General features: G+C 36.0%; 1 protein-coding gene across 1 annotated transcript in view; it reads right to left on the bottom strand.

Annotated features, from left to right (window-relative positions):
- The window catches only part of SNX4 (sorting nexin 4), a 69,553-nt gene that overhangs the window by 44,570 nt on the left and 1,715 nt on the right, over nucleotides 1-23,268 (bottom strand). The window contains exons 2-5 of the mRNA XM_072812417.1: nucleotides 10,685-10,806; nucleotides 4,319-4,454; nucleotides 4,092-4,241; nucleotides 3,566-3,613 (exon numbers count right to left, since the gene is read on the bottom strand). Of these exons, the coding sequence (XP_072668518.1) occupies nucleotides 3,566-3,613; nucleotides 4,092-4,241; nucleotides 4,319-4,454; nucleotides 10,685-10,806 (456 nt within the window). The remainder of the gene's footprint in view (nucleotides 1-3,565; nucleotides 3,614-4,091; nucleotides 4,242-4,318; nucleotides 4,455-10,684; nucleotides 10,807-23,268) is intronic.

The raw sequence follows: 23,268 nt of genomic DNA, 5'->3' as shown, positions 1-23,268 counted from the left end.
CCCTGGGGAAAAAAATCTCTGCTGTTATACTCTTTAACATAGATGATTTAGAACTATTTTAAAGGATATTATTTAAATGTTAATTTAAGGTCTCCAACTACTAAAATATAAGCTCCATAAGAACATGGGAGTTTACGAAGTTTTTCTGCTCATTCATTACTGTTTCCACAACACCTAGAAAAGCACCTGATACTCTGTAGGCACCCAGCATGTGGAGTCACTACAATGGCTCTCTCAGTGTTTCTGTGTAAAACAGAGATTAGCAGAGATTTTAAATGTCCAGACTGTGGACATCAGCATCTCTACTCCAAACAACAGACAGGGTTCTAGATTCCTCTGAGTCAACCTAAAATCATTTACAGTTTGGGTATATGGATGACACTTTCATGTAAGTAATTTATTGAGTTAATGGGAGTTAAAACAATATAATCTTATACTAAGGTAATTAATTTAAATGTTCATTACTCTAGATAACTCTTTCCTCTTTCACTAAATTGGTTAACATGAATATTTATATAAATATTCAAGACAAAAAAAACACCAATGTAAAGCAGTGATGAAACAGTTGTTGCTCATGTTTATATTAAACAAAGCATTGATAAAAAAGAAACTAGAGGGACGCCTGGGTGGCTCAAGTGGTTGAGTGCCTTTGGCTCAGGTCGTGACCCCGGGTCCTGGGATCGAGTCCCATATCCGGCTCTGCATGGAGAGCCTGCTTCTCCCTCTATGTCTCTGCCTCTCTCTGTGTGTCTCTCATGAATAAATAAATAAAATCTTTAAGAAAAAATAAAAGAAACTAGATTTTTGGGGCACCTAGGTGACTCCGTCAGTTAAGCATGGGACTCTTGGTTTCAGCTCAGGCCATGATCTCAGGATCGTTAATACTGAGCCCCACATTGGGCTCTGCACTCAGCAGGGAGTCTGCCTGAGTCTCCCTCTCCCTCTGCCCCATTCCTCCAATCTCTCTCTCTCTCTGAAATAAAATCTTAAAAACAAAAAAGGAAACTAGATTTGTACAATTATCTTGCTAGGTATAATAATTACTCTAAAAAAACTTAAGAAATATCTAGTAGGCCAAAACTATATATTAAATTAAATGTGTGAAAAAAGGAAAATTAAAGTAAGCTGACATTTCAGTTTGAGAATGATAATCCAAAAGCTAGGGCCAAAGTCAATTTTTTTTTTAAGTAGACTCCATGCCCAGCACAAAGCCCAATGCAGGGCCTGAACCCACAACCCTCAGATAAAAACCTGAGCTGAGATCCTGAAACAGACACTTAACTGACTGAGCCACCCAGGTACCTGCCAAGGTCAAATATTCTTTTTTTTTTTTTTTTTTTTTTTAAAGATTTTATTTATTTATTCACGATAGTCACAGAGAGAGAGAGAGAGAGGCTCAGAGACACAGGCAGAGGGAGAAGCAGGCTCCGTGCACCGGGAGCCCGACGTGGGACTCGATCCCGGGTCCCCAGGATCGCGCCCTGGGCCAAAGGCAGGCGCCAAACCGCTGCGCCACCCAGGGATCCCAAGGTCAAATATTCTTATAAAATATAAGTATTTGGCCTAATTCAGAACAATCTCATTTTCACAAAAATAGTTTCCAATATTCCCTTTATTTTTTAAAAAGATTTTACTTATTCATTTGATAGAGAGACAGCATAAGCAGGAAGAGCAGAAGGCAGAGGGAGGAGCAGGGGGCTGGATGCAGGGCTCTATCCCAGAACCCTGGGATCATGACCAGAGCCAAAGGCAGACGCTTAAGTGACCCAGGCATCCCTTAATACTTCCTTTACCAACCATTTTTACATACATTAATTACATAATTTATAAACAAAAAGAGAGGTAATATGGGATGGTAACATGTATGTACATGACTCTTATATACATGTTTGCATGTATGCAGGTATTTACATACAAGTGTGAGGTTGTCTAAAAAAGATTCCATTTCACTGATGAAAGAACTTAAGAAACACCCACAACAAAATAAGGAATACCATAGGACTCAAGGATTTCCAAAGTCTCTTCATACATCTTATTTCTACTCTATTTCATTAAAAGTCTGGCTTTTCAAATTATTAATACTGCACGTTAAGTATTACCTTTCAAAGGCTTTATAAAAGTGAAACTGAGATTTCACCATAAGGCAACCCAAATATGAAGTATTTTAACTAAACTCTTAAATATCACCTATAAACAAGATTCAAAGCACTCAGTGAATAGCATAGTCTATATAAATGAAGAAACTCAAGAACTTTCTCAAGGTCACCAAAATCATGGTCAAAAACTGGGTTCAAAAAAAAAAAAAAAACTGGGTTCAAAGACAAACAACTGTTAACTAAACTAATGTCTAAATCGATGACTATTACATAAAGAGAAGTCACCAAAACAACTATGCTTTACTTTTCTCTTTTCCTTAATATTAGCTCCTAACATCTTGGACTAGTGCCTAGAAAATCAAAATATAAACATTTTTTAAAGTTTTGAGTTACTTCAAAACCAAATCTAAATTGAAATTCCAGTATTCTGTGTGTCATTAAGTAATGAATTATAGCCAATTCTAATTTTTTCATACAACCTGTCAACAAAATATTTATATATTAGAATCAGCTTGACAGAATTAAATACTTGATTATACTTTCCATGCAGAAACAAAATTTTCTCTTCCTAGTTTTTTTGTGCTACGTTTCAAATACCTATGTGCCAATATATAAATCTCTACGGGGTGTTTCAAAACTATTGTAAAGGCATTTTGTTCTTGTTGCCTAGGTCTATTAAACTTTTGTTACTGTATTACCATGTGAATTCTTTATTGATTTATACATCAATTTACATCACGTTTTTCTACTTACCTGTTCAGTTTACACAAGAGATTGAAAATTTTCAAAACCTTACCAACAATTTAGGTTACATTACTTTTGAGGACAACAGGGAGGATAGACAGGAGTTAGGGTAGCCATCACACCATACAATGCTTTTCAATTTTTAGATAACAATTTCATTCCCAAACATGAATTATAATGATTAAATTTGAAAAGCTACATCACTAACAGACACTAATTCAAAATGACTCCTATGCCCACTCAAAGCTGATCATTATGACCCAGTAGACAGAAGAATGACACATGCCTCATCTTTCAGTCTGCTATGAATGGGAACCCTAAGCTCAATTCTTCAGAAGTGTCTTTCATATCTGATAAAGAATGAGCAAGTGTGTGGGCAAGAATGTGAGTGGAAATGGTAAAGACGGAGTAAAAGAAAGATGTAAAATATATGAGCATACTGCAGAAAAAAATCTACAGCTCGTGTCTAAATTACTGTTTCAAAATGTTCCTTCCAAATAGAATGAAATTCATAAATATAGCCTCACTAAATTATGTAAATCCAAAGTGAATTTACAGCGTTTCTTTGAAAACCTTACTAATGACATTAGACCCAAAGTCTATTTCAACATTCACGCATTCAATAAATATTGAATACACAAGTATGCACTAAGTGTGTGGAACTGTGCTAGGAAAGGAACTTGTATAAAGGAACTTGTCAAATTATTTCATACAAATATTCTCACCTTCAGTTGAAACCCAGTTTCATTCACAGTCTCCTTCCAGTTACCTTCCTAAAAAAAAGTTAAAGTTAATTTTAGAAATCATTGCAAAATAAACCCATGAGGAATACCCAAATTAAATAAACTACATATCTATCATCCTGTTTTGTTTCAGGGAAAATGGGAGAAAGGTTAAAAAGAAAGAATTCATGTCAAAATTAAACATATAATCCAGATTCCAAGATTACCAAAAGACAGACCCAAGATGTTATAGATCTGGGCTTCAAAAAACTAAAGACTAACTTTGATTATCATTTAAGGGATGCCCCAAAATACCATCTTTAGTATCTTTAAGTATAAAAATGTTAGCCGGGTGATGTCACTCAGTAATTCTGAAATTTAAAACAGATTAAGAAACACAATTAAATGCATATACATTAATAAAACTGCTCCAAAGAGATACTTAAGCCAAAACATTCTAGAGTTTAAAAGGAAAAAAAAAAATCAAATGAATTTTTTTAAAAAGACTATAAAAATAAAAGAAAAATACCTGTGTTAAAAACAAATAGAAGATTTTGTCTCTACAAAGGATGGGATGCGAGGCAACTCTCAAGAGAAAGTTTTCTAAACCAATCCTTCGTCTTTCCACAAAATCCGGGTCCATGTTGTCAGCAGAGAGTTTATGCCAAACAAATTCTGCCTAGGTAAACAAAACAATCATGAAGACTAGTCTCAAGGCTAAATACTACTGAACTATACTGCTATTTCATTTCTTACCCTTTTTTCTGGTAGAGGTGGCACAACAACATGTGGATAGTAAACTAAAAGGTAGTTTCTCAACAATTCAAATTCACTATACCGCCTCCATAGTGAGTCTGTTAAGACACTTTGGCCATCAGTGTGATCAACTGACCTGAAAAGGAACAGCAAAAGATCTCTGTTACTTTTAAAAAATACAAATATATGCACACAACCTCCATTAAAATTTGTACTCCGTTTACTAAATGCTTATGAATCAGGTACTCAGTAAACAACCTTTTCTAGATTATCTTTTTTAATCCCCTTTTTAAATTATTTATTTATTTATTTATTTATGACAGTTACACAGAGAGAGAGAGAGAGGCAGAGACACAGGCAGAGGGAGAAGCAGGCTCCATGCACCGGGAGCCCGACGTGGGACTCAATCCCGGGTCTCCAGGATCGCGCCCTGGGCCAAAGGCAGGCGCCAAACCGCTGCGCCACCCAGGGATCCCATCTTTTTTAATCCTTATAACCACCCTGTGAAGCAGGGATTATTATCCCATTTTGCAGATGAGGAAGAGCCATTCTTGCTACAATCACAAAGATCTCTGGATAAAGCACTCAAATCTATCTGATTCCAAAGCCCTCACTTCTACCCACTTTTCCTTCTGTTGCAGAAAACCTATTTGTTGAACTCCAGAGAAATAGTCCTTTTAGAAACATTCTAAAAGCCTCAATGTATAATAATTCAATTTGTGTATAAATATTGATTTTACAATACAGTAAAATCTGGCTTAGCTACTATTTCATTAAATAAAAACTATTTTTAACTACACTTCTGCCACAATGAGCCAAAAACATTTATGCCACAGTCCAAGATACTGCAAAAACCTCGATTCAAAATTATAAATGCATCAGATGCATCCATGAACCTGGAAATATCCTCAAAGGCAAAACGTTAACTCAGAAAGGGCAGGGGAAAAAAGATTTGTAAAAATTCATTTCTAGTCTTATCTTTAACATAAAGAACTATAGGCAATGCCATATGAAAAAGTTCAACTTCCAGTTGGGAGAAAGTTTGCTTAAAATCACACCAAGGACATTTGAAGTTATTTTGACTTTATTTTGACTACTTAACATTTCTATTAACATAATCATTGTTAGAAAATATCAGTCTTCTAAACATTATCAGGGCCTTCTTACTTTCTAACTGGTTGCTTGATAATCTCAGGCCCTCCAAAAAATACACATATCACCACAATGTACATTTGTATACTAGGGCATAAAGGCACAGAAGCTAAATCAGTCTTAATGTAGTCTTAAGAAAGTATATACATCATGCCATGCTAAGCACAATAGATGTTTAGTGTTTTTATCATTTATATATTAAGTTTGCCACTAAATTTCCTCATTGCCTATCAATAAAAAGGAAGCAAAATATGACATTCAAACTGTACAAATGTCTCCCATGGCACATAGATTATTAAATCGTAATTCTTTTTTTTTTTTTTTCGTAATTCATTTTAAAGAATTAACCCAAACATTAGCCAAAACTAATACTATTCCAATTCAGATTCTCAAACGTTAGCTCAAAAATATCTGGGTTAATATCAAGTTTCAAATTATTCAAAATTATTATCAACAGAACCCACATCTTACTAATAAGCAAATTAATGTAGATTAATATATAGAAATACACCTATAAGGCTGTTAGAAGACCTGCTTAAGTGATTTGGTTTTCTTCAAAGGCCATTTAAGGCAGTCTAGCCATTGGAGACTGATTAACCTCATAAAGAAGGCTTACTCTAGACCCTAAAAGTAACCCATTTATCCAATCATTCGACAAATATTTAATAGCACATAACTGGTTTTACATGTAGTATTTAACGCTCACAATACACTGTATCACTAGCCCCATTTTACAAATCAGAAGACTTAAGTAATGACATCATACTGCCTCCAAACCATCAAGGCATTCTTACCTATTCTAAAAGAGGCAAATTTTTTTTAAAGATTTTATTTATTTATTCATGAGAGACACAGAGAAAGAAGCAGAGACACAGGCAGAGGGAGAAGCAGGGTCCTTGTGGGGAGCCTGATGCATGACTTGATCCTAGGACCCCAGGATCACGGCCTGAGCCAAAGGCAAACGCTCAACCACTGAGCCCCCCAGATGCCCTAGAAGAGCCAAATTTTTATCTACCTTAAAACGGTTTCAAAAAAAAAAAGGGGGGGTTCATATTTAATGAAGAGAAAAACATAAAATCTCTGGAGAAATTAAAAACCAGTGACTTTAGCCTTATTAATCTTAGCCTACAAAACTGTAACACTATGGACTTTCTACTTCTACCTAAAGAGTAGGTAGGTAAGCTAGATGATAAAGTTGAACTTTTAAATATCAAGGCTCAGGGATGCCTTGGTGGCTCAGTGGTTGAGTGTCTGCCTTTGGCTCAGGTTGTGATCCTGGGGTTCCGGGATTGAGTCCCGCATCGGGCTCCCTGCAGGGAGCCTGCTTCTCCCTCTGACTGTGTCTCTGCCGCTCGCTCTGTGTCTCTCAGGAATAAATAAATAAAATTTTAAAAATATATCAAGGATCAATAATATTCATATCTGTCCAAGATTATCTGCATAAGAATCCTATGTGATTAAATTCAGAAATTTGGGGCAGCCTGGGTGGCTCAGCGGTTTAGCACGCCTTCAGCCCAGGGCCTGATCCTGGAGTCCCAGGATTGAGTCCCGCATCAGGCTCCCTGCATGGAGCCTGCTTCTCCCTCTGCCTGTGTCTCTGCCTCTCTCTCTCTCTCTCATGAATAAATAAAATCTTTAAAAAGTAAAAAATAAGAAAATAAAAAAAATAAAAAAATAATAAATTCAGAAATTTGAGGATTCTGTAGTTGTTGAAGGTCAGTCAACCATAGGGATACTGTACTTATAAAATAATCTATTCAAAAACCGTATTTCTCAAAGTGAGTATCCATATTATAGGAAATAGGCAGAATTTCTTAAAATAGGGAAACGACAAATCATAAAGAATAAAGATAAATTTGGCTATCTTGAAATATAAAGCCTCTGTACTTCAGGCTCCCGGCATGGAGCCTGCTTCTCCCTCCTCCTGTGTCTCTGCCTCTCTCTCTATGTCTATCATAAATAAATAAATAAAAGTAAATCTTAAAAAAAAAGATAATTAAAACTATGATCCAGGACGCCTGGGTGGCTCAGCAGTTAAGCGCCTGCCTATGGCCCAGGGCATGATCCTGGGGTCCTGGGATCGAGTCCCACATCAGGCTCCCTGCATGGAGCCTGCATCTCCCTCTGCCTGTGTCTCTGCCTCTCTCTGTGTCTCTCCTGAATAAATAAATAAAATCTTTAAAAAAAAAAAAAAAAGTATGATCCATGGTCTACCTGTATAAAAAACATCTGGAGCTTTGGTTAAAAATGTAAATTCCTGGACCTTACTCAAAACCCTGCAGCTTAAAAATGCTTCAAGTGATTCCTATGTACTTTTAAGTTTAAGAATCACGGTCTTAAATTTATGATTTCATGAAAAAAATTGTGGAAGATAAATAAATTTATAATGAAATTCAATGGTGAAAGTAAACCCAATAATTCTCCTGTGTACCACACATTTACCAATGATCCACTTAAATATTTATTCAGAGGATAGCTACATTACTCAAGTATGGTCACTTCTAACCCTGTTATAAATTATGATGCTCTATTCAGTTCAAAGTCAAAAGTGAACAATTATAAGTCATTCTAGAGTATTCAAATCAAGATTCTCTTCCAGCAGTAAAAGTAATCAACAGCTAATTTCATTGCTCAATTGGGTGATAAAATAACACTAAAAATAAAAATATCCTTTTTAGTTTTATATTTAAGAACTTATAGAACAGTGACTACAGTTAATACTGTATTGCATATTTAAAAGTTGCTAAGAGAAAATCTCAAGTTTTCATTACAAGAAAAAATTTTTTATAACTATATGGTGACAGACATTAAGTAGACTTATGATCACTTCACAATACATACAAATACTGCAATGTAATGTTGTGTATCTGAAACTATTATGAAGTTATATGTCAATTATACCTCAAGAGTAAAAAGAAGACAGGAAAAAATAATTTACTGAGAAAGCTAAAGTTAACACTAATTTCTAAAGTATGATTTTTTTCAAATGGCTAATTTAACTTTAAGAAAGAAAAAGAAACAAAACCCTCTAATAGGACCAAATTTTTTAAAATCACTTTAAAAATCTCTGTAAGGGATGTCTGGCTGGCTCAGTCAGCAGAGCATGCAACTCTTGATCTCAGGGTTGTAAGTAAAGCCCCATCCTGGGTGAAGAGCCTACTTAATTAAAAAAAAATTTTTTTAAATCTCCGTGACACACATATATAGATACATATGTCACAAAATGACCTAGTTTTGGTAGCAGAATGTGTTAAATAGGTGATTTAGGAGTGCACTTGTGAGGAGCACAGGGTGATATATGGAACTGCTGAATCACTGTATTGTATACCTGAAACCAACATAACACTGTATGTTAACTGGAATTTAAAGAAAAACTTAAAAAAAACAAAACAAAACCAAAAGTGACCTGATTTTAAAAAGACTGACCTTACCTCTTACTGTTCCCAAAGTTTCTATTGTACATAAATTTTCTCTCGTTTTGGGAAGATTCTTTCTCTGTTGTTTTTTTATCTTTTTGGTGGAGGAAGGAAAACTACACTTACAAAGAGAACTTTCAGAACTGCTTATAGGTTAAACATTTACCAAGATTTTAACTCTGTGTAGAAATACAGACCTGGAGAAAGCCTTAAAAAGTCACAGTGTTCAGCCTTAAGACAAGCTCAATTACTTTTGGTAAATCCATGGAAATGTGGGGCTTAAAAATTTTTTTCCTTTAAGAATGTATTCACATTAAAACATGGTTATATCTATCTATATCTGGTAGTTTTATTTTATTTTATTGGTTGTAAAAAAAATCTCACATATGTCTATATTTTAACTGAAAGCATTTTTGCTCAGTCTCTGCAGAGAGAAAGGACCAGTTAGTATACAACCTTTACATAAACTGTTTATAACTAGCAAAATAAGGGATCCCTGGGTGGCTCAACGGTTGAGCGCGTGCCTTCGGCTCAGGGTGTGATTCTGGATTCCCAGGTTCAAGTCCCACATCAGGCTCCCCGCATGGAGCCTGCTTCTCCCTCTGCCTGTGTCTCTGTTTCTCTCTCTGTCTCTCTCATGAATAAATAAATAAAATCTTCAAAAAAAAATAAGAGTCTTATCTTGACTTTCTCTAGACAAAACAGTCTAATTCCTTTAACTTTTTCCTTATGAGGTAAAAGACAATTTTCCTGGTGAGTTTTGGTTTCTTACTCTACAATTTACTCTTTTCAATTTTATCCCAGTTTAAAGTTCTAGTCTCAATCAATTCTTTCCTGTTAAATTCTTAATGACTTAAACCATAATCTCTCCTTCTCTCCTCCTAAACTTCTCTGCTAACCATCTTACTTACCTAAGTCCACTTCATGCATACCTGGGAACCTGGTCTCCTTTCCCAAAACTGTTATATCTAACAACAAAAATTCTACCAAAGCATGTGTCAAGTAACATTTCCGATCCCAAAAGTATTCTACTAACCTTCTCTCTACCTCCAACACAAGTGCATTAAAATACAGCTATCAAGAATCTTCTACCAAAAGACACAACTGTTTACCTGCTATAAAGTAAAGAAACAGGGGTGCCTGGGTGGCTCAGTTAAGAATCCATCTGCCTTCAGCTCAGGTCATGATCCCAGGTCCTGGGATCAAGCCCCACACTGGGCTCCCTGCTCAGCTGAGCATCTGCTTCTCCCTCTCCTTCCCCCCACTCATTCTCTCTCTCACACAAATAAATAAAATCTTAAAAAAAAAAAAAAAAAAAGTAAAGAAACAGGGGCACCTGGATGGCTCAGTCATTTGGGTATCTGACTCTTGATTTCAGTTCAGGTCATGATCTCAGGATTGTGAGATTGAGCACCTTGCCAGGCTCCACACTCAGTGTGGTGGGATTCTCTCTCTCTCCATCTGCCCCTTCCAACTCAGATGCTCTCTTTTTTTTTTTAAAAAAAAAAAAAAAAAAAAAGAGGGGGATCCCTGGGTGTTCAGTGGTTTAGTGCCTGCCTTTGGCCCAGGGCGCGATCCTGGAGTCCCGGGATCGATTCCCACATCAGGCTCCCAGCATGGAGCCTGCTTCTCCCTCCTCCTGTGTCTCTATATCTATCATAAATAAATCTTTAAAAAAAAAACAATATCTAAAAAGACAATGACCTATAAACAATTCCATTATATAACATAATCTGCATCAATAGCTACCAGACAAAACTTTTTCTATCTAAATCTAGGCCTAATTCTTATCACCTACCTTGTTTCAATGAGGTAAGCAGTATATGTTTCCTGCATGTTCATGGCATTTCTTCCAGTTCGCTTTTCTGCTTCTGAAACACTAATTTCTATCTTCTTCAACCAAAAATTATTTTCAGTCATCTGGGCAAAAACAAATGGAAGAACAATAATAAAACTTTAAGACAGTATTTGAAAAAAAACAGCGACTGTAATAAAATCCATTATTGGTAGGTATTTCAAGCAAATTTCTTCTATTTCTTGAGTTGCAAAGTCTTGCTAAATGATAATAGCAAATGATATATATCTCATTAGCAGCATTTTGTAGCATATCAAACTCTTCTAAAAGCTATTCTAACATGTATTACATATTTAATTATTAAAACATAAACATTTTGTGTGACCAAGAATCAATCAAAAAAAAAAAATCAATCAATATAGAAGTGCCTAAGAAAAAAAATCTAAAAACATTTTATACAAAGATGAATAATCCTCAATACTAAAATCTAGGGATGGATTGGTGGCACAATGGTTAAACATCTGCCTCTGGCTCAGGTCATGATCCTGGCATCCTGGGATCAAGCGCCACATTGGGTTCCCCCAAGGGAGCCTGCTTCTCCCTCTGCCTGTGTCTCTGCCTCTCTGTGTCTCTCACGAATAAAGTCTTTTAAAAACAAATTAAAATCTAATTTTCAGTTTTACCAAAGTCGAATCTCAATCTCTCAAAAAGAAAACACTATACATGTGCCAAAAGGCAAGATTTTCAGATTAAATTTAAATACAAAAAAAATAAAATAAAATAACAGAAGTCATTTTAGATTCAACTTTAGTTTTATTTTTTTATTATATCCAACTTTAAATTCGCTAAACATTTTGGCAGTGGTTAATAAGCTCCAACTGTGAGACAGCAGCAAGTTTAAGAGCAGACCCCTTTCTATTCCTGCTAAACCGTCCCCAGGCTTATGCTGACGAACCAAAAAGAACAATACACATACCCCTATTGGTTCAAAGGCTGTTATGTGTGCAAAGTGTGCCACTGAGGAAGGTTCTTAAAAATGCCAGCTAACTCCAAGTATAAACAAGGAAGACAAAATGAGACCATGTGATAACTGCTCTTTGGGTTTTTTTTCCCTTTGTTCTCTCTCAGAATTCAGAGGTGGGTTTTAATAAAAAATACTGCACTACATTCTAGCTGGGGGCAATTTGTAAAGACAAACATGAAAAACTGATATGAATGGAACCATTTTAAAAGGGAGCCAAGTGACCACTACAGAGAAATGGCCTTATTCCTCTGTTTGTACCAGGCAAAAACCTTTGGACTAGGCAAAACAGTAAATGTTTTAAGCAACTGCTTGATATGTCAGCAGGAGAACAAGTCCACAAGATTATGGACTTTCTGAAGACAGAATCTGTAGTAAATCTGTATCTGTAGATACTGTAGAATCTGTAGTAAAATAATGTATAATTAAGAGTTTAGCCCTTTTTTTCTCTTAACTCACGTACCTGCCCCCATCCTTTCTTTTTTCTTATAAAAGCTCCTTACTTTCACCCTAGAAGCAAGATACCATTTGGGTTTCTACTGAAACTGTATTCCCCAACTGCAATTCTTTGATCCCAAAAAACACTTGTTTGCCTCCCACTGTGGCTCTTTATTATCAGGTTAACAAGAGACAGAAGTAGAAAGATGGATGCATCAAAACATAAGAGAAAAAACTATAATAAAACCCATGGTGATGATTTATACAGAAAATTAAACCCATGTGCTATATAAGGAGAGAAAAAAGCTATGTGATACTATAAAAAATTAAATGATGAATAAATTAATGATTTAAGTGCCCCCAAAATGCTGAAAAAAAAGTGAGAAGATAAAAATGCTAAACGATGATAAAAAGGACAGAGAACTAAGAACCAACCCAATGAAATTATTAGTTGAAAAACAGAAATCACTCAGTTGTCAAGTAAGACATTTTTATAAAGTATAAGCTGTATGTTTAGGTACTGAGAGAAAACAAAGAAGTATTTCCACCAAAAGAAATTTCAAGGGGCACCTGGGTGGCTCAGCTGGTTAAGCATCTGCCTTCGGCTCAGGTCATGATCCTGGGTATTGGGACCAAGCCCCACATGAGGTTCCTTGCTCAGCAAGAAGTCTGACTCTCTCTCTCTCCCTTTATCCTTCCCCCCAGGCTCATGTGCGGACTCTCTCAAATAAATAGAATCTTTAAAAAAACAAAAGAAAGTTCAAGAAATCATATAAGCACAAAACACCCAACATCATGTTTATGAAGCCCTCGATGGTTGAGATACACATATAATTATAAATAATAACTTTGGCCCATAGCCAAACACTTTGATTTACCACCATCTACTCCAGTGAAAAATCCCTCCAATATTGTAAACACGACTGATAAAGCAAATTATCTCTCCAACCAAAAAGATAATGCATATGAGTCATGAATTTACCCTCATGCCATCCAATTACAGAGAAGGAAAAAAAAAAAAGAATAAAATCAGCTAAAGAATGAAAACAGGAACACAACAATAACAACGTTAAGGACTTGGAAGATGATATAAATTGCTTATCCTCTCAGTAAAGCGCAGAAAGTGCCAAGAATAACCCAACTAGAAGCATAATTGTTAGGATACATTCAACAAATTTAGAGATAAGACTGACGACTGGAAGATGAGCCAAGGGACATGTTTTAAAGAGAGACAGAATCAGTTTAGATATATTCAAAGCAGATTTCTCATCAGAGTAAAGAATATCATTCAAGAAAGAGTGATGCTATACTCTGACTCAAGGAATAATGTCCCAAATGTAGATGTTTGACATGTGAGTCACTACTTTCTACCTAAGACTAAATAAATAAATGTGGAAGAGGGACATACTTAAAAGACTAATGAAATTCTTTATTTCCAACTCAAAGAATGAAAATGAATACAATCCATTTAAAGTTTTAAAAATGTTGCAAACCATTAAGAAACAAACAGTAAAAAGCAGATAAAAGTGATAAAAAGAAAAAAAAGTGATAAGAACTATAAGAAACTATTAATTCAATAAACATGTCTTAAGTATGTACCATGCCAGTCATTAGCAATGGAAAGAAACTTGATGCCTGACACTTCAGGAGTTCACGGCTTGCATGAAGAATTCTTAGCCCGCATAGTGACCTTCTTTAAGATTAAAGACAAAATGAAAGCTAACCTTTAATATAACTTTATGGATTAAATATTAAAAGAGTCAGTATTTATAGCATTTGATTTAATTTTATTTAAATCACACACTAAAAAAATGTTTATTGTTACATTGAAAATTACAGGAAAAAGATAAAACCGGCAAAACAAAACAAAAAAAAAAGGCCAGTTGAGATGGAGGTTGAGCTAATCAGAAAAGAACAATGCAAAGAAAAATAAAATATATATCTGGGCAGTAAAACTGACAGTGCAAGAAATCAAGTCAGTAAAAATATGACATAGTTGAGAAGCTTCCACAGAATGGTGATGGAAAAAAAAGATCCAAAAACAGGTAAAAATGATTTAAAACAATTAGAAAAACCCCAAAGAACCAACATTTAACTCATGTTGGCTCTTAAAGAGAAATTAGAAGACAAAGAACAGAAATAATGATCACCAGGGTAATTTAAAAGAAAAAGAAACAAGCAAACAAAATCTTTCCTGGACTGAAATAAAGTTCTAAGTTTTCAAACTGAAAGGCATGTGGTTCATGTAGAATGAACTGGAAAATTTAAACATCCCAACAAGACTAAGGCAGAAAAATAAGAAACAAGACCACCACAAAAGAATAAATATCAAATCTGCCTTAGACTTCACAATAAATCCCAAATGACAAAGGAGCATCATGCACAGGACATGCTTGAAATCTTTAAACATATTAACATACTGTTCCTTCAAAAATCCTAGCAGGATTTTTTGTAGAAACTGATAAACTATTCCTAAATTTATATGGAAATACAAAGGATCTATAATAGCTAAAACAAGTTTGGACAAGTTGCAGGACTCAATTTCAAAACTTTTTAAAAAGTGAAAGTAACCAAGACAGTGAGTATAGTACTGGCAAAAGGAAAATCAATGGAACAGAACTGAGAATCCAGAGATAAACCCTTACATTTAAGGTCAATTGATTTTTTTTTTTTTTTTAGGTCACCTAATTAAAAAAAACACACACACACACAAAGGCAAGTCAGTAGTGAATGGAGAGTCTTTCAACATATGGTGCTGAAACCACCAAAGGTCTATATGTCAATAAAGGAAAAAAGGGATTCCCTGGGTGGCTCAGCGGTTTAGCGCTTGCCTTCGGCCCAGGGCGTGATCCTGGAGTCCCAGGATCAAGTCCCACGTCCGGCCCCCTGCATGGAGCCTGCTTCTCCCTCTGCCTGTGTCTCTGCCTCTCTCTCTCTGTGTGTCTCTCATGAATAAATAAATAAAATCTTAAAAAAAAAAAAAAAAAAAGGAAAGAAAGAAAAAAAGATTTAGGCCATTTAACTCACAGTATAGGCAGAAATTAACTCAAAATGGCCCAGATATAAGAGCTAAAACTGAAATTTCTAGAAAAAAATCTAGGATTTTCTAAGAGAATCTGGGAGATTTTTCTCCTAGAAAAAATATCTTTTTTCTCCTAGAAGAAAAATCTTTGTGATCTTGGGATATGCACAAGTTCTTAGATATAATACCAAGAGCACAATCCATAAAAGAAAAAAGGGATATACTAGACCTCATCAAAATTAAAACTTTTACTCTTCAAAGGACACCATAAAAGAGGGGTACCTGGGGGGCCTGGATGGCCAGTCAGCTAGGCATTACTTCAGTTCATGGTCTTGTGGTCCTAGGACTGAGCATTACATTGGGCTCCCCACTCAGCAGGGAGTTTGCTTCTCTTTCCATCCCTCCCACTGCTCGTGCATAAGCACTCTCTCTCTCTCCCTCTCTCTCTCAAATAAATCTTTAAAAAAAAAAATTAAAAGCTAAAGCAAATTTCATGTTGTATGTAGAGATTACTGAAAAAAGAAACTAAAAAACCAAACATAAATTGACCACATAACCCATTAATTACACTCCTACAAATCTTAACTCCAGAGAAATGCAAACATACGTCCACACAAAGACTGTATATGGGGGGCAGCCCTGGTGGCGCAGCGGTTTGGCGCCGCCTGCAGCCTGGGGTGTGATCCTGGAGACCCAGCATCGAGACCCACATAGGGCTTCCTGCACGGAGCCTGCTTCTCCCTCCACCTGTGTCTCTGCCTCTCTCTTCGCTCTCTCTGAATGAATAAATAAATCTTTAAAAAAAAAAAAAAAAAGGCTGTATATGGGTGAATGATCACAGTTCAACTCAATTCATAACAGCTAAAAACTGAAAACAACCCCAATATCCATATAATAGTGAATAGATTAACAAAATGTGATATATTCATACAATCAAATATTATACAATATTAAAAAGGAACTCATATATGCTATAACATGGTTGAACCTCAAAAATATTGTAAATATAAGCCAGACTCAAAAGACAACATATTGTATGATTCTATTTGTATGAAATACAAAAAAACCCAAATTTATACAGAAAGCAGACAGTGGTTACCTATAGCTAGGAGTGGGAAAGGAGATTAACCACAAAGGAAAGAGGGAATTTGGGGGGATGATAGGAATGTTCTAAAACTGGATTGTGGTGATGGTTGCATAACTCTAAATTTACTAAAAATTACTGAATTAGATACTTACGAGTGAATTTTATGGTATATAAACTATACCTTAATAAAGTTATTTAAAATAAAATCTGAGTCCACTGAAATAGACAAATAGAAAGTCTGATGAGGAACAAGATATTTTCAGTTCCAATGTATGTCCTACAAAATATTAATTACAAAAGGGTCAAGAGAAACTTGATATTGAAGATGACTGGAAATAAAAGTGATTCCAAAGTACTGGGCAAATACAAATCACGTGTGAAACTCTTAAGATGCAACCAGAACACAGCATCACTTTCGTGGCAATTTCTGCAAAAGCAGCATAACCTGAATTTAATTATAAGAAAACATCAAGCAAACCCAAATTGAGAGGCATTCTACAAAATAACTGGTTTCTAATCTTCAAAAGAGTCAAAGTCACCAAAGCAAAGACTAAGAAACTCTGCCAGACTGAAGGAGACTAAAGAGACAACACAATTAAATGCAATACATGGGTCTGGACTGGATTATTTTGCTGTGAAGAAAACTACTGGAGCAACTGGCAAAATTTAAACAAAGTTTGAGGATGAGATAGTAGTCATTCATCAATGTTATTTTCCTGATTTTTGATGGCAGTATTGCGGCTACATAGGACAATGTCCTTGTTTGCCCCTAAATACAGAAAGGTTTTTAGTAATCTCTATACCCAACGTGGGGCTCAAACTCACAACCCCAAGATCAAGAGTAGCAGGTTCTACTGACTGAGCCAGCCAGACACCCCTCATACTGAAAGTTTTGGGAATGAGATGAGGGAATATGATACTGGTTCACTATCAAATAGCTCATGGGAAAAAGGATCTTCATACTGCCCTTGCTTATAAATTTGGTGACACTTCTGTAAGTTAATTTCAAAAGTTTTAAAATAATCATTTTATGCACATAATTTTTATTTCAGTTATGTTTGGGGGGAGAAAAAAACAAAGATACATGCCTTCCAAATCATTACGGAGGATAAAACCAAAGAAATTATCGCCCACAAAGGAAAAACGCAAAAATAAAACCAAAATAAGAAAGTATGAAACCTCAGAGAAGAAAATCAACTAAAAATAAAGCCAGTTAGGATAATGCAAATGTTTTAAATTCCCTATGGTAAAAGAGAGAAAGATCTAAAATATAACACACAAAAAAAATAAAATAAAATAAAAAAAAATAAAATATAACACAAGGCATAAAAATTACAACATGGACACACACGAGTAAACTGAAATCAAAAGAAATCAGTGTAGCATCAGACCAAGTAAGTAATCAAAATAACTGGAAATCAGAAAAAAATAAAAGTTGATGATTAGAAGAGCCAAGAATCAATTCACCCTCAGATTAAGGGCCAGTTTGCCAGAATTTGAATCCCATTTCAGCCACAGATTAGCTGTGTAACTCTGGGCTAATTTTTTAATCTCTCTGCCTCAGTTTCCTCATCTGTAAAATGGGGATAAGAGTACTTACCTCATAACATTAGGAACATTTAATGAGTTAATGGAGGTAAAGAGTTCTAAAAGTTGCCTGGGTTTAAGTTTTTTTAATTATGAAAATAATATACTCTTAATGTATAAAAATTGAAAAATAAAGGAAAAGTTATGTAAATATTAATCATTTGTATCCCACAACCCAGCAGTAACCAGTTAATATACTATTGTTGGTGTACTTCCTTACAATCTTTTTTTCTAGATTTGATGCTTCTGTGTTACTGAAACAAATCAAAGATCTTAAGTTTAACAGCTACCCAAAGAATTTACTTTCCTTGGTTAGGGTATCCATCTACAATGGTCAAATGTAGCAGGTAATATGTTAAAAATAATGTCTTTACTTAGCCTAAGAGTAAACCTTATCAGTTATAGATACTAAGAAAAATACAGTTAAAATACATGACCTGTTTTCTTGTGCTTTTTTATCTATAAAAATATGTATTTTAAAAACAACAATGGGGATGCCTGGGTGGCTCAGTGGTTGGCCCAGGGCCTGATCCTGGAGACCCGGGATCGAATCCCGCATCGGGCTCCCTGCATGGAGCCTGCTTCTCCCTCTGCCTGTGTCTCTGCCTCTCTCTCTCTGTCTCTCATGAATGAATGAATAAATAAATCTTTAAAAAAATATAACAATCATTTATAAAACATTAATTTTTATTTAAAATAAAATATATAAGGGGCACATGGGTAGCTCAGTCAGTTAAGCATTTGTCTTTGGCTCAGATCATGACCCCAGGGTCCTGGGATGGAGCCCCGTATCAGGCTCTCTGCTCAGCAGGGAGCCTACTGCTCCCCCTTGTGCCCTGCACCCTCTCTGCCAAATAAATAAATAAAAACTTTTTTAAAAAGAATAAAATACATAAGGCTGAACAATTTTCCAAACTGAGTCACAATACATTCATGGTTCATGATATCAATTTGTGGTTTGTGATCATTATTTCTTTTTAATAATAAATAGAAGAAGGGATCCCTGGGTGGCGCAGCAGTTTAGCGCCTGCCTTTGGCCCAGGGCGCAATCCTGGAGACCCGGGATCGAATTCCACGTCGGGCTCCCGGTGCATGAAGCCTGCTTCTCCCTCTGCCTATGTCTCTGCCTCTCTCTCTCTCTGTGTGTGACTATCATAAATAAATAAAAATTTAAAAAAATAAATAAATAATAATAATAATAAATAGAAGAAGGTCAGAGGGTACTACATGAAGTAATGATCAAGTATTGCCTCCTGGAACAACACTTACATATAGAAGGATATGTATGTGATTAGGATGTAGAAATTGTATTTTGAAAAAAAAAATAAAAAATAAATAAATTAAAAAAAAAGAAATTGTATTTTGTACTGTGAGTCACCTTTGAAAAAAATCTGCGTTAAAAAAAAATCTGAGAGCTACTGAGGGTAGAAAATGAGGAAAAACTTTTTTTTTTTTTTAAGATTTTATTTATTTATTCATGAGAGACAGAGGGGTGGGCAGAGACATAGGCAGAGGGAGAAACAGGCTCCATGCAGAGAGCCCGACGCGGCACTCGATCCCGGGACCCCAGGATCACACCCTGGGCTGAAGGTGGTGCTAAACCACTGAGCCACCTGGGCTGCCCGAGAAAAAAAGTTCTCGAATGTGATTTAATCACCTGCTACTGAACAGGTATATTCTGTAACTACGCCTGTATATTTTCTTTTCCTTTTTCATGCTATTCTCACCCGCACAAGCTTCAAACCTTGCTCACACTCAGAACTCTCTGCCGCCAATGGTGAAGATGTTGTGGCACCAGTTGCACAAGAACTCTTTGCCCCCACGGGTACTCCCAGGCCTAGAGTGCACTCCCTGAAAAATCACTCATGACTCCCTCAGGCAATGAATTTTCTCCGGACAAACACTTAACTCTCAATGCAATGGAATCTTCTGGCCTGAAAAAAGTTCTCTTGCTTCCATTCCCTTGCTGTTTCATCCCTCTTCTGCCAGGACTAATTGCTACTTTCTTGGAGGTTGGATTCCTCTCTCATTTTTCCATTTTCTAAATTATTTTAAATAGACTGACAATACTTTAAAAGAAATGCACTCTTCCCGACAGGGGAGAAAGTATGAAAGGAAAAAAAAGAGACTTCTCATCCAACAATGGAAAGGAAAAGGACTGAAGGACTCACAGAAAGAAAAATAAGACTACAGAAGAGCTGATAGCAGAATTTTAAAAGTCTTGATTAGTGACATTTAAAACCAAAGTAGATTTGAGATTCAGGCAGTGATTGTTTCTATTACATCTTTGGGTTTTCAAAGTTACCCCTCGGGGCAACTGGTATAAATTACTGCTCAAGTCTGTAGTCAAAAATAATTACGATGAGGCAAGCTTTCTGCATCTCCACACACCATCTGCACAGATATTTTTGTGGTACAAAACTGCTTGATAAATCCACACATCTTTCACCCTTTTTCTCCTTAAAATTGCAACTTAAACTAAAACACTTAAATCCAGTATCGAAGCAATGAACAAATCTATTTTTAACTTTTTTTCCTTGGAATGAAGCAGCATGGCTTACTGGAAAGAGCACTGATTCCAAAGCCAGGACGACCTGGGCTCAAATCCCAGCCATACCACTGACTCACTTGTGACCTTGGCAAAATTACTTCTCTCTGAACCTCTGCTTCCCCATCTTTATCTGTCTTTTGGGGGTAATTTACAGATTTTTTTTTTTTAAGATTTTATTTATTTATTCATGAGAGACAGAGAGAGAGAGGTAGAGACCCAGGCAGAGGGAGAAGCAGGCTCCATGCAGGGAGCCCAACGTGACACTTGATCCCGGGACTCCAGGATCATGACCTGAGCTCAGGTTTAGACCGCTGAGCCACCCAGGGATCCCCAAATTACAGAATTAAATGAAAAGTAGAGCTTACTGTCCATTGCACACACAAACAACAAATCTAACTTATCTTTCTGCTCAGACCACAGTCCTATCAATAACAGCAATAACATGGTAAAGGTTATTGCAATACTTCTCAACTGGAGAAGAGGAGATAGAAGAGGAAAGAGTAGGGGCGCCTGGCTGTCTCAGTTGGTACAGCATACCACGGCTCTTGATATCAGAGTCATGAGTTCAAGCCTCATATTGGGTATGGAGATTACTTAAAAATAAAATCTTAAAATAAATTTTTAAAAATTAAAAAAAAAAAGATGGAAAGGGAGTAGATGACCCTCTAGGGGTGGACTTGGGGGTTTTGACAGGAAGGAGACAAAACATACAGTATAAGTGAATGTATGTGTTTAAACTCAATTCTGAAATAATTGATTCTGAAAATATTCGTCCAAATGGACTAGACAAATCCATTTAGAATCACTAAATTAGGGCAGCCCCAGTGGCGCAGCAGTTTAGCACCGCCTGCCGCCCAGGGCGTGATCCTAGAGACCCGGGATCTCTGCATGGAGCCTGCTTCTCCCTCTGCCTGTGTGTGTCTGTGCCTCTCTCTCTCTCTGTGTCCTGTGTCTCTATGAATAAATAAAATAAAAATCTTAAAAAAAAAAAAATCACTATAGGGAACTGCTTTAAGAAACCCCATATGGTGGCTCGGCAGTTTAGCACCACCTTCGGCCCAGGGTGTGATCCTGGAGCCCTGGGATGGAGTCCCATGTCGGACCCCCTGCATGAAGCCTGTTTCTCCCTCTGTCTGTGTCTGTGCCTCTCTCTCTGTCTCTCATGAATAAATAAATAAAATCTTAAAAAAAAAAGAAAAGAAAAGAAAGAAAGAAAGAAAGAAAAGAAAAGAAAAGAAAAGAAAAGAAAAGAAAAGAAAAGAAAAGAAAAGAAAAGAAAAAAGAAAAGAAAAGAAAAGAAAAGAAAAAAAGAAAAGAAAACGAAACGAAACCCCATAGGTTGGGGCGCCTGGGTGGCTCAGTGGTTGAGCATCTGCCTTCAGCTCAGGTGGTAATCCCAGGGTCGGACCAGAGCCTGCTTCTCCCTCTGCCTATGTCTCTGCCTCTCTCTCTGTATCTCTCATGAACAAATAAATAAAATCTTAAAAAAAGAAAAGAAAAGCCCCAGAAGTCTGGTCACTGATGAATGGTACATTTACAAACATTTTCCTAAAATGTCAGGTAATACAATTTTTACTGTAGGATAGCATCTTTGGGTTTTCAAATATCTTAAAGTGAATATACATAAGTTTTTTAATGAGGTATTTATAATCACTTTTAAATTAAGATAAACGGAGTTTATACTACAGTTGTGACTTCATGTTAATTATCTAAAGGCTTTCACCAAAAAAAATTACCAAAAAAAAAAAAAAATCTTTAAAAAAATGTTAAGTAATCTCTATACCCAACGCGAGGCTCGAACTTAGAATCATGAGATCAAGAGTCACATGCTCTACCAACTGAGCCAGCCAGGTGCTCCAACAAAATTTTTATCATCATAATCAAATCAAAATTAAACTCATGATGTTGTCAACGAAAGATGTGATCCTTGCCTTTTTAAACAATCTAAAATTGCTTTTCCATATACCCAAGAGATTGGCAAACATTTTAAGGTCTGAAAATATTAAGTATTGATAAAGACAGAAAGCATCAGGCACTGCTGATGGGAAAATAAACTGGTAAGGGATTTGGTATCACCTACTAGAGTCGAATGTGCTAATAACCCACAATCCAGCAACCCCACAACTAAATCTATATTAGACATTTGCACCCAAGACATATGGAAGAAGTTAACGATAGTAATTTTTAGAAAAAGCAAGGATCTTGTAATCATGTCTGTAAACACAAGAAGAAATCAACTGCAGAATATCTATAAAATGGCAGACGACAGAGTTGTGAATATAAATGAATTAAGCCACATTTTGGATGAATCCCAAAAACATTTAGAGCTAAGAGGAAATAACAAAAAAGTTGTATCACTTACGTAAATTTCAAAACCAAGTAAAACTAAATAATATGTTGTTTAGGGATGCCTGGGGGGGATGCTAAGTGGTTGAGTGTCTGCCTTTGGCTCAGGTTGTGACCCTGGGGTCCTGGGATCGAGTCCCGCATTGGGCTCCCTGCATGGAGCCTGCTTCTCCCTCTGCCTGTGTCTCTGCCTCTCTCTCTCTCTCCGTGTCTCTCATGAATAAATAAAATCTTTAAAAAAAAAAAAAAAAACGTTGTTTAGGGATATATATGGTAACATATATAAGAAAAGCAAAAGAACCAGTTAATACAAAATGCAGATTACAGGTTACCTCTGTGGTGGAGGGAGTAAGCTGTAACCCGGGAGAACACAGGAGGGCTTCAGTTATTTTGTGGAATAATTACTTATTATTTTGTGAGATACCTTCTCTGCAAGGATGATGTACTTCACAATAAAAGTTCTTTATTTTGTTTTGTTTTGTTTTTTTAAGGGGAAACACAAAAACTAAGTCACAGATGGAAATGCATAAAGAGC

Source organism: Canis lupus, chromosome 35, assembly GCF_048164855.1.
Source record: "Canis lupus baileyi chromosome 35, mCanLup2.hap1, whole genome shotgun sequence".
NCBI lineage: Eukaryota > Metazoa > Chordata > Mammalia > Carnivora > Canidae > Canis > Canis lupus.
This window is presented reverse-complemented; position numbering and strand designations above follow the sequence as displayed.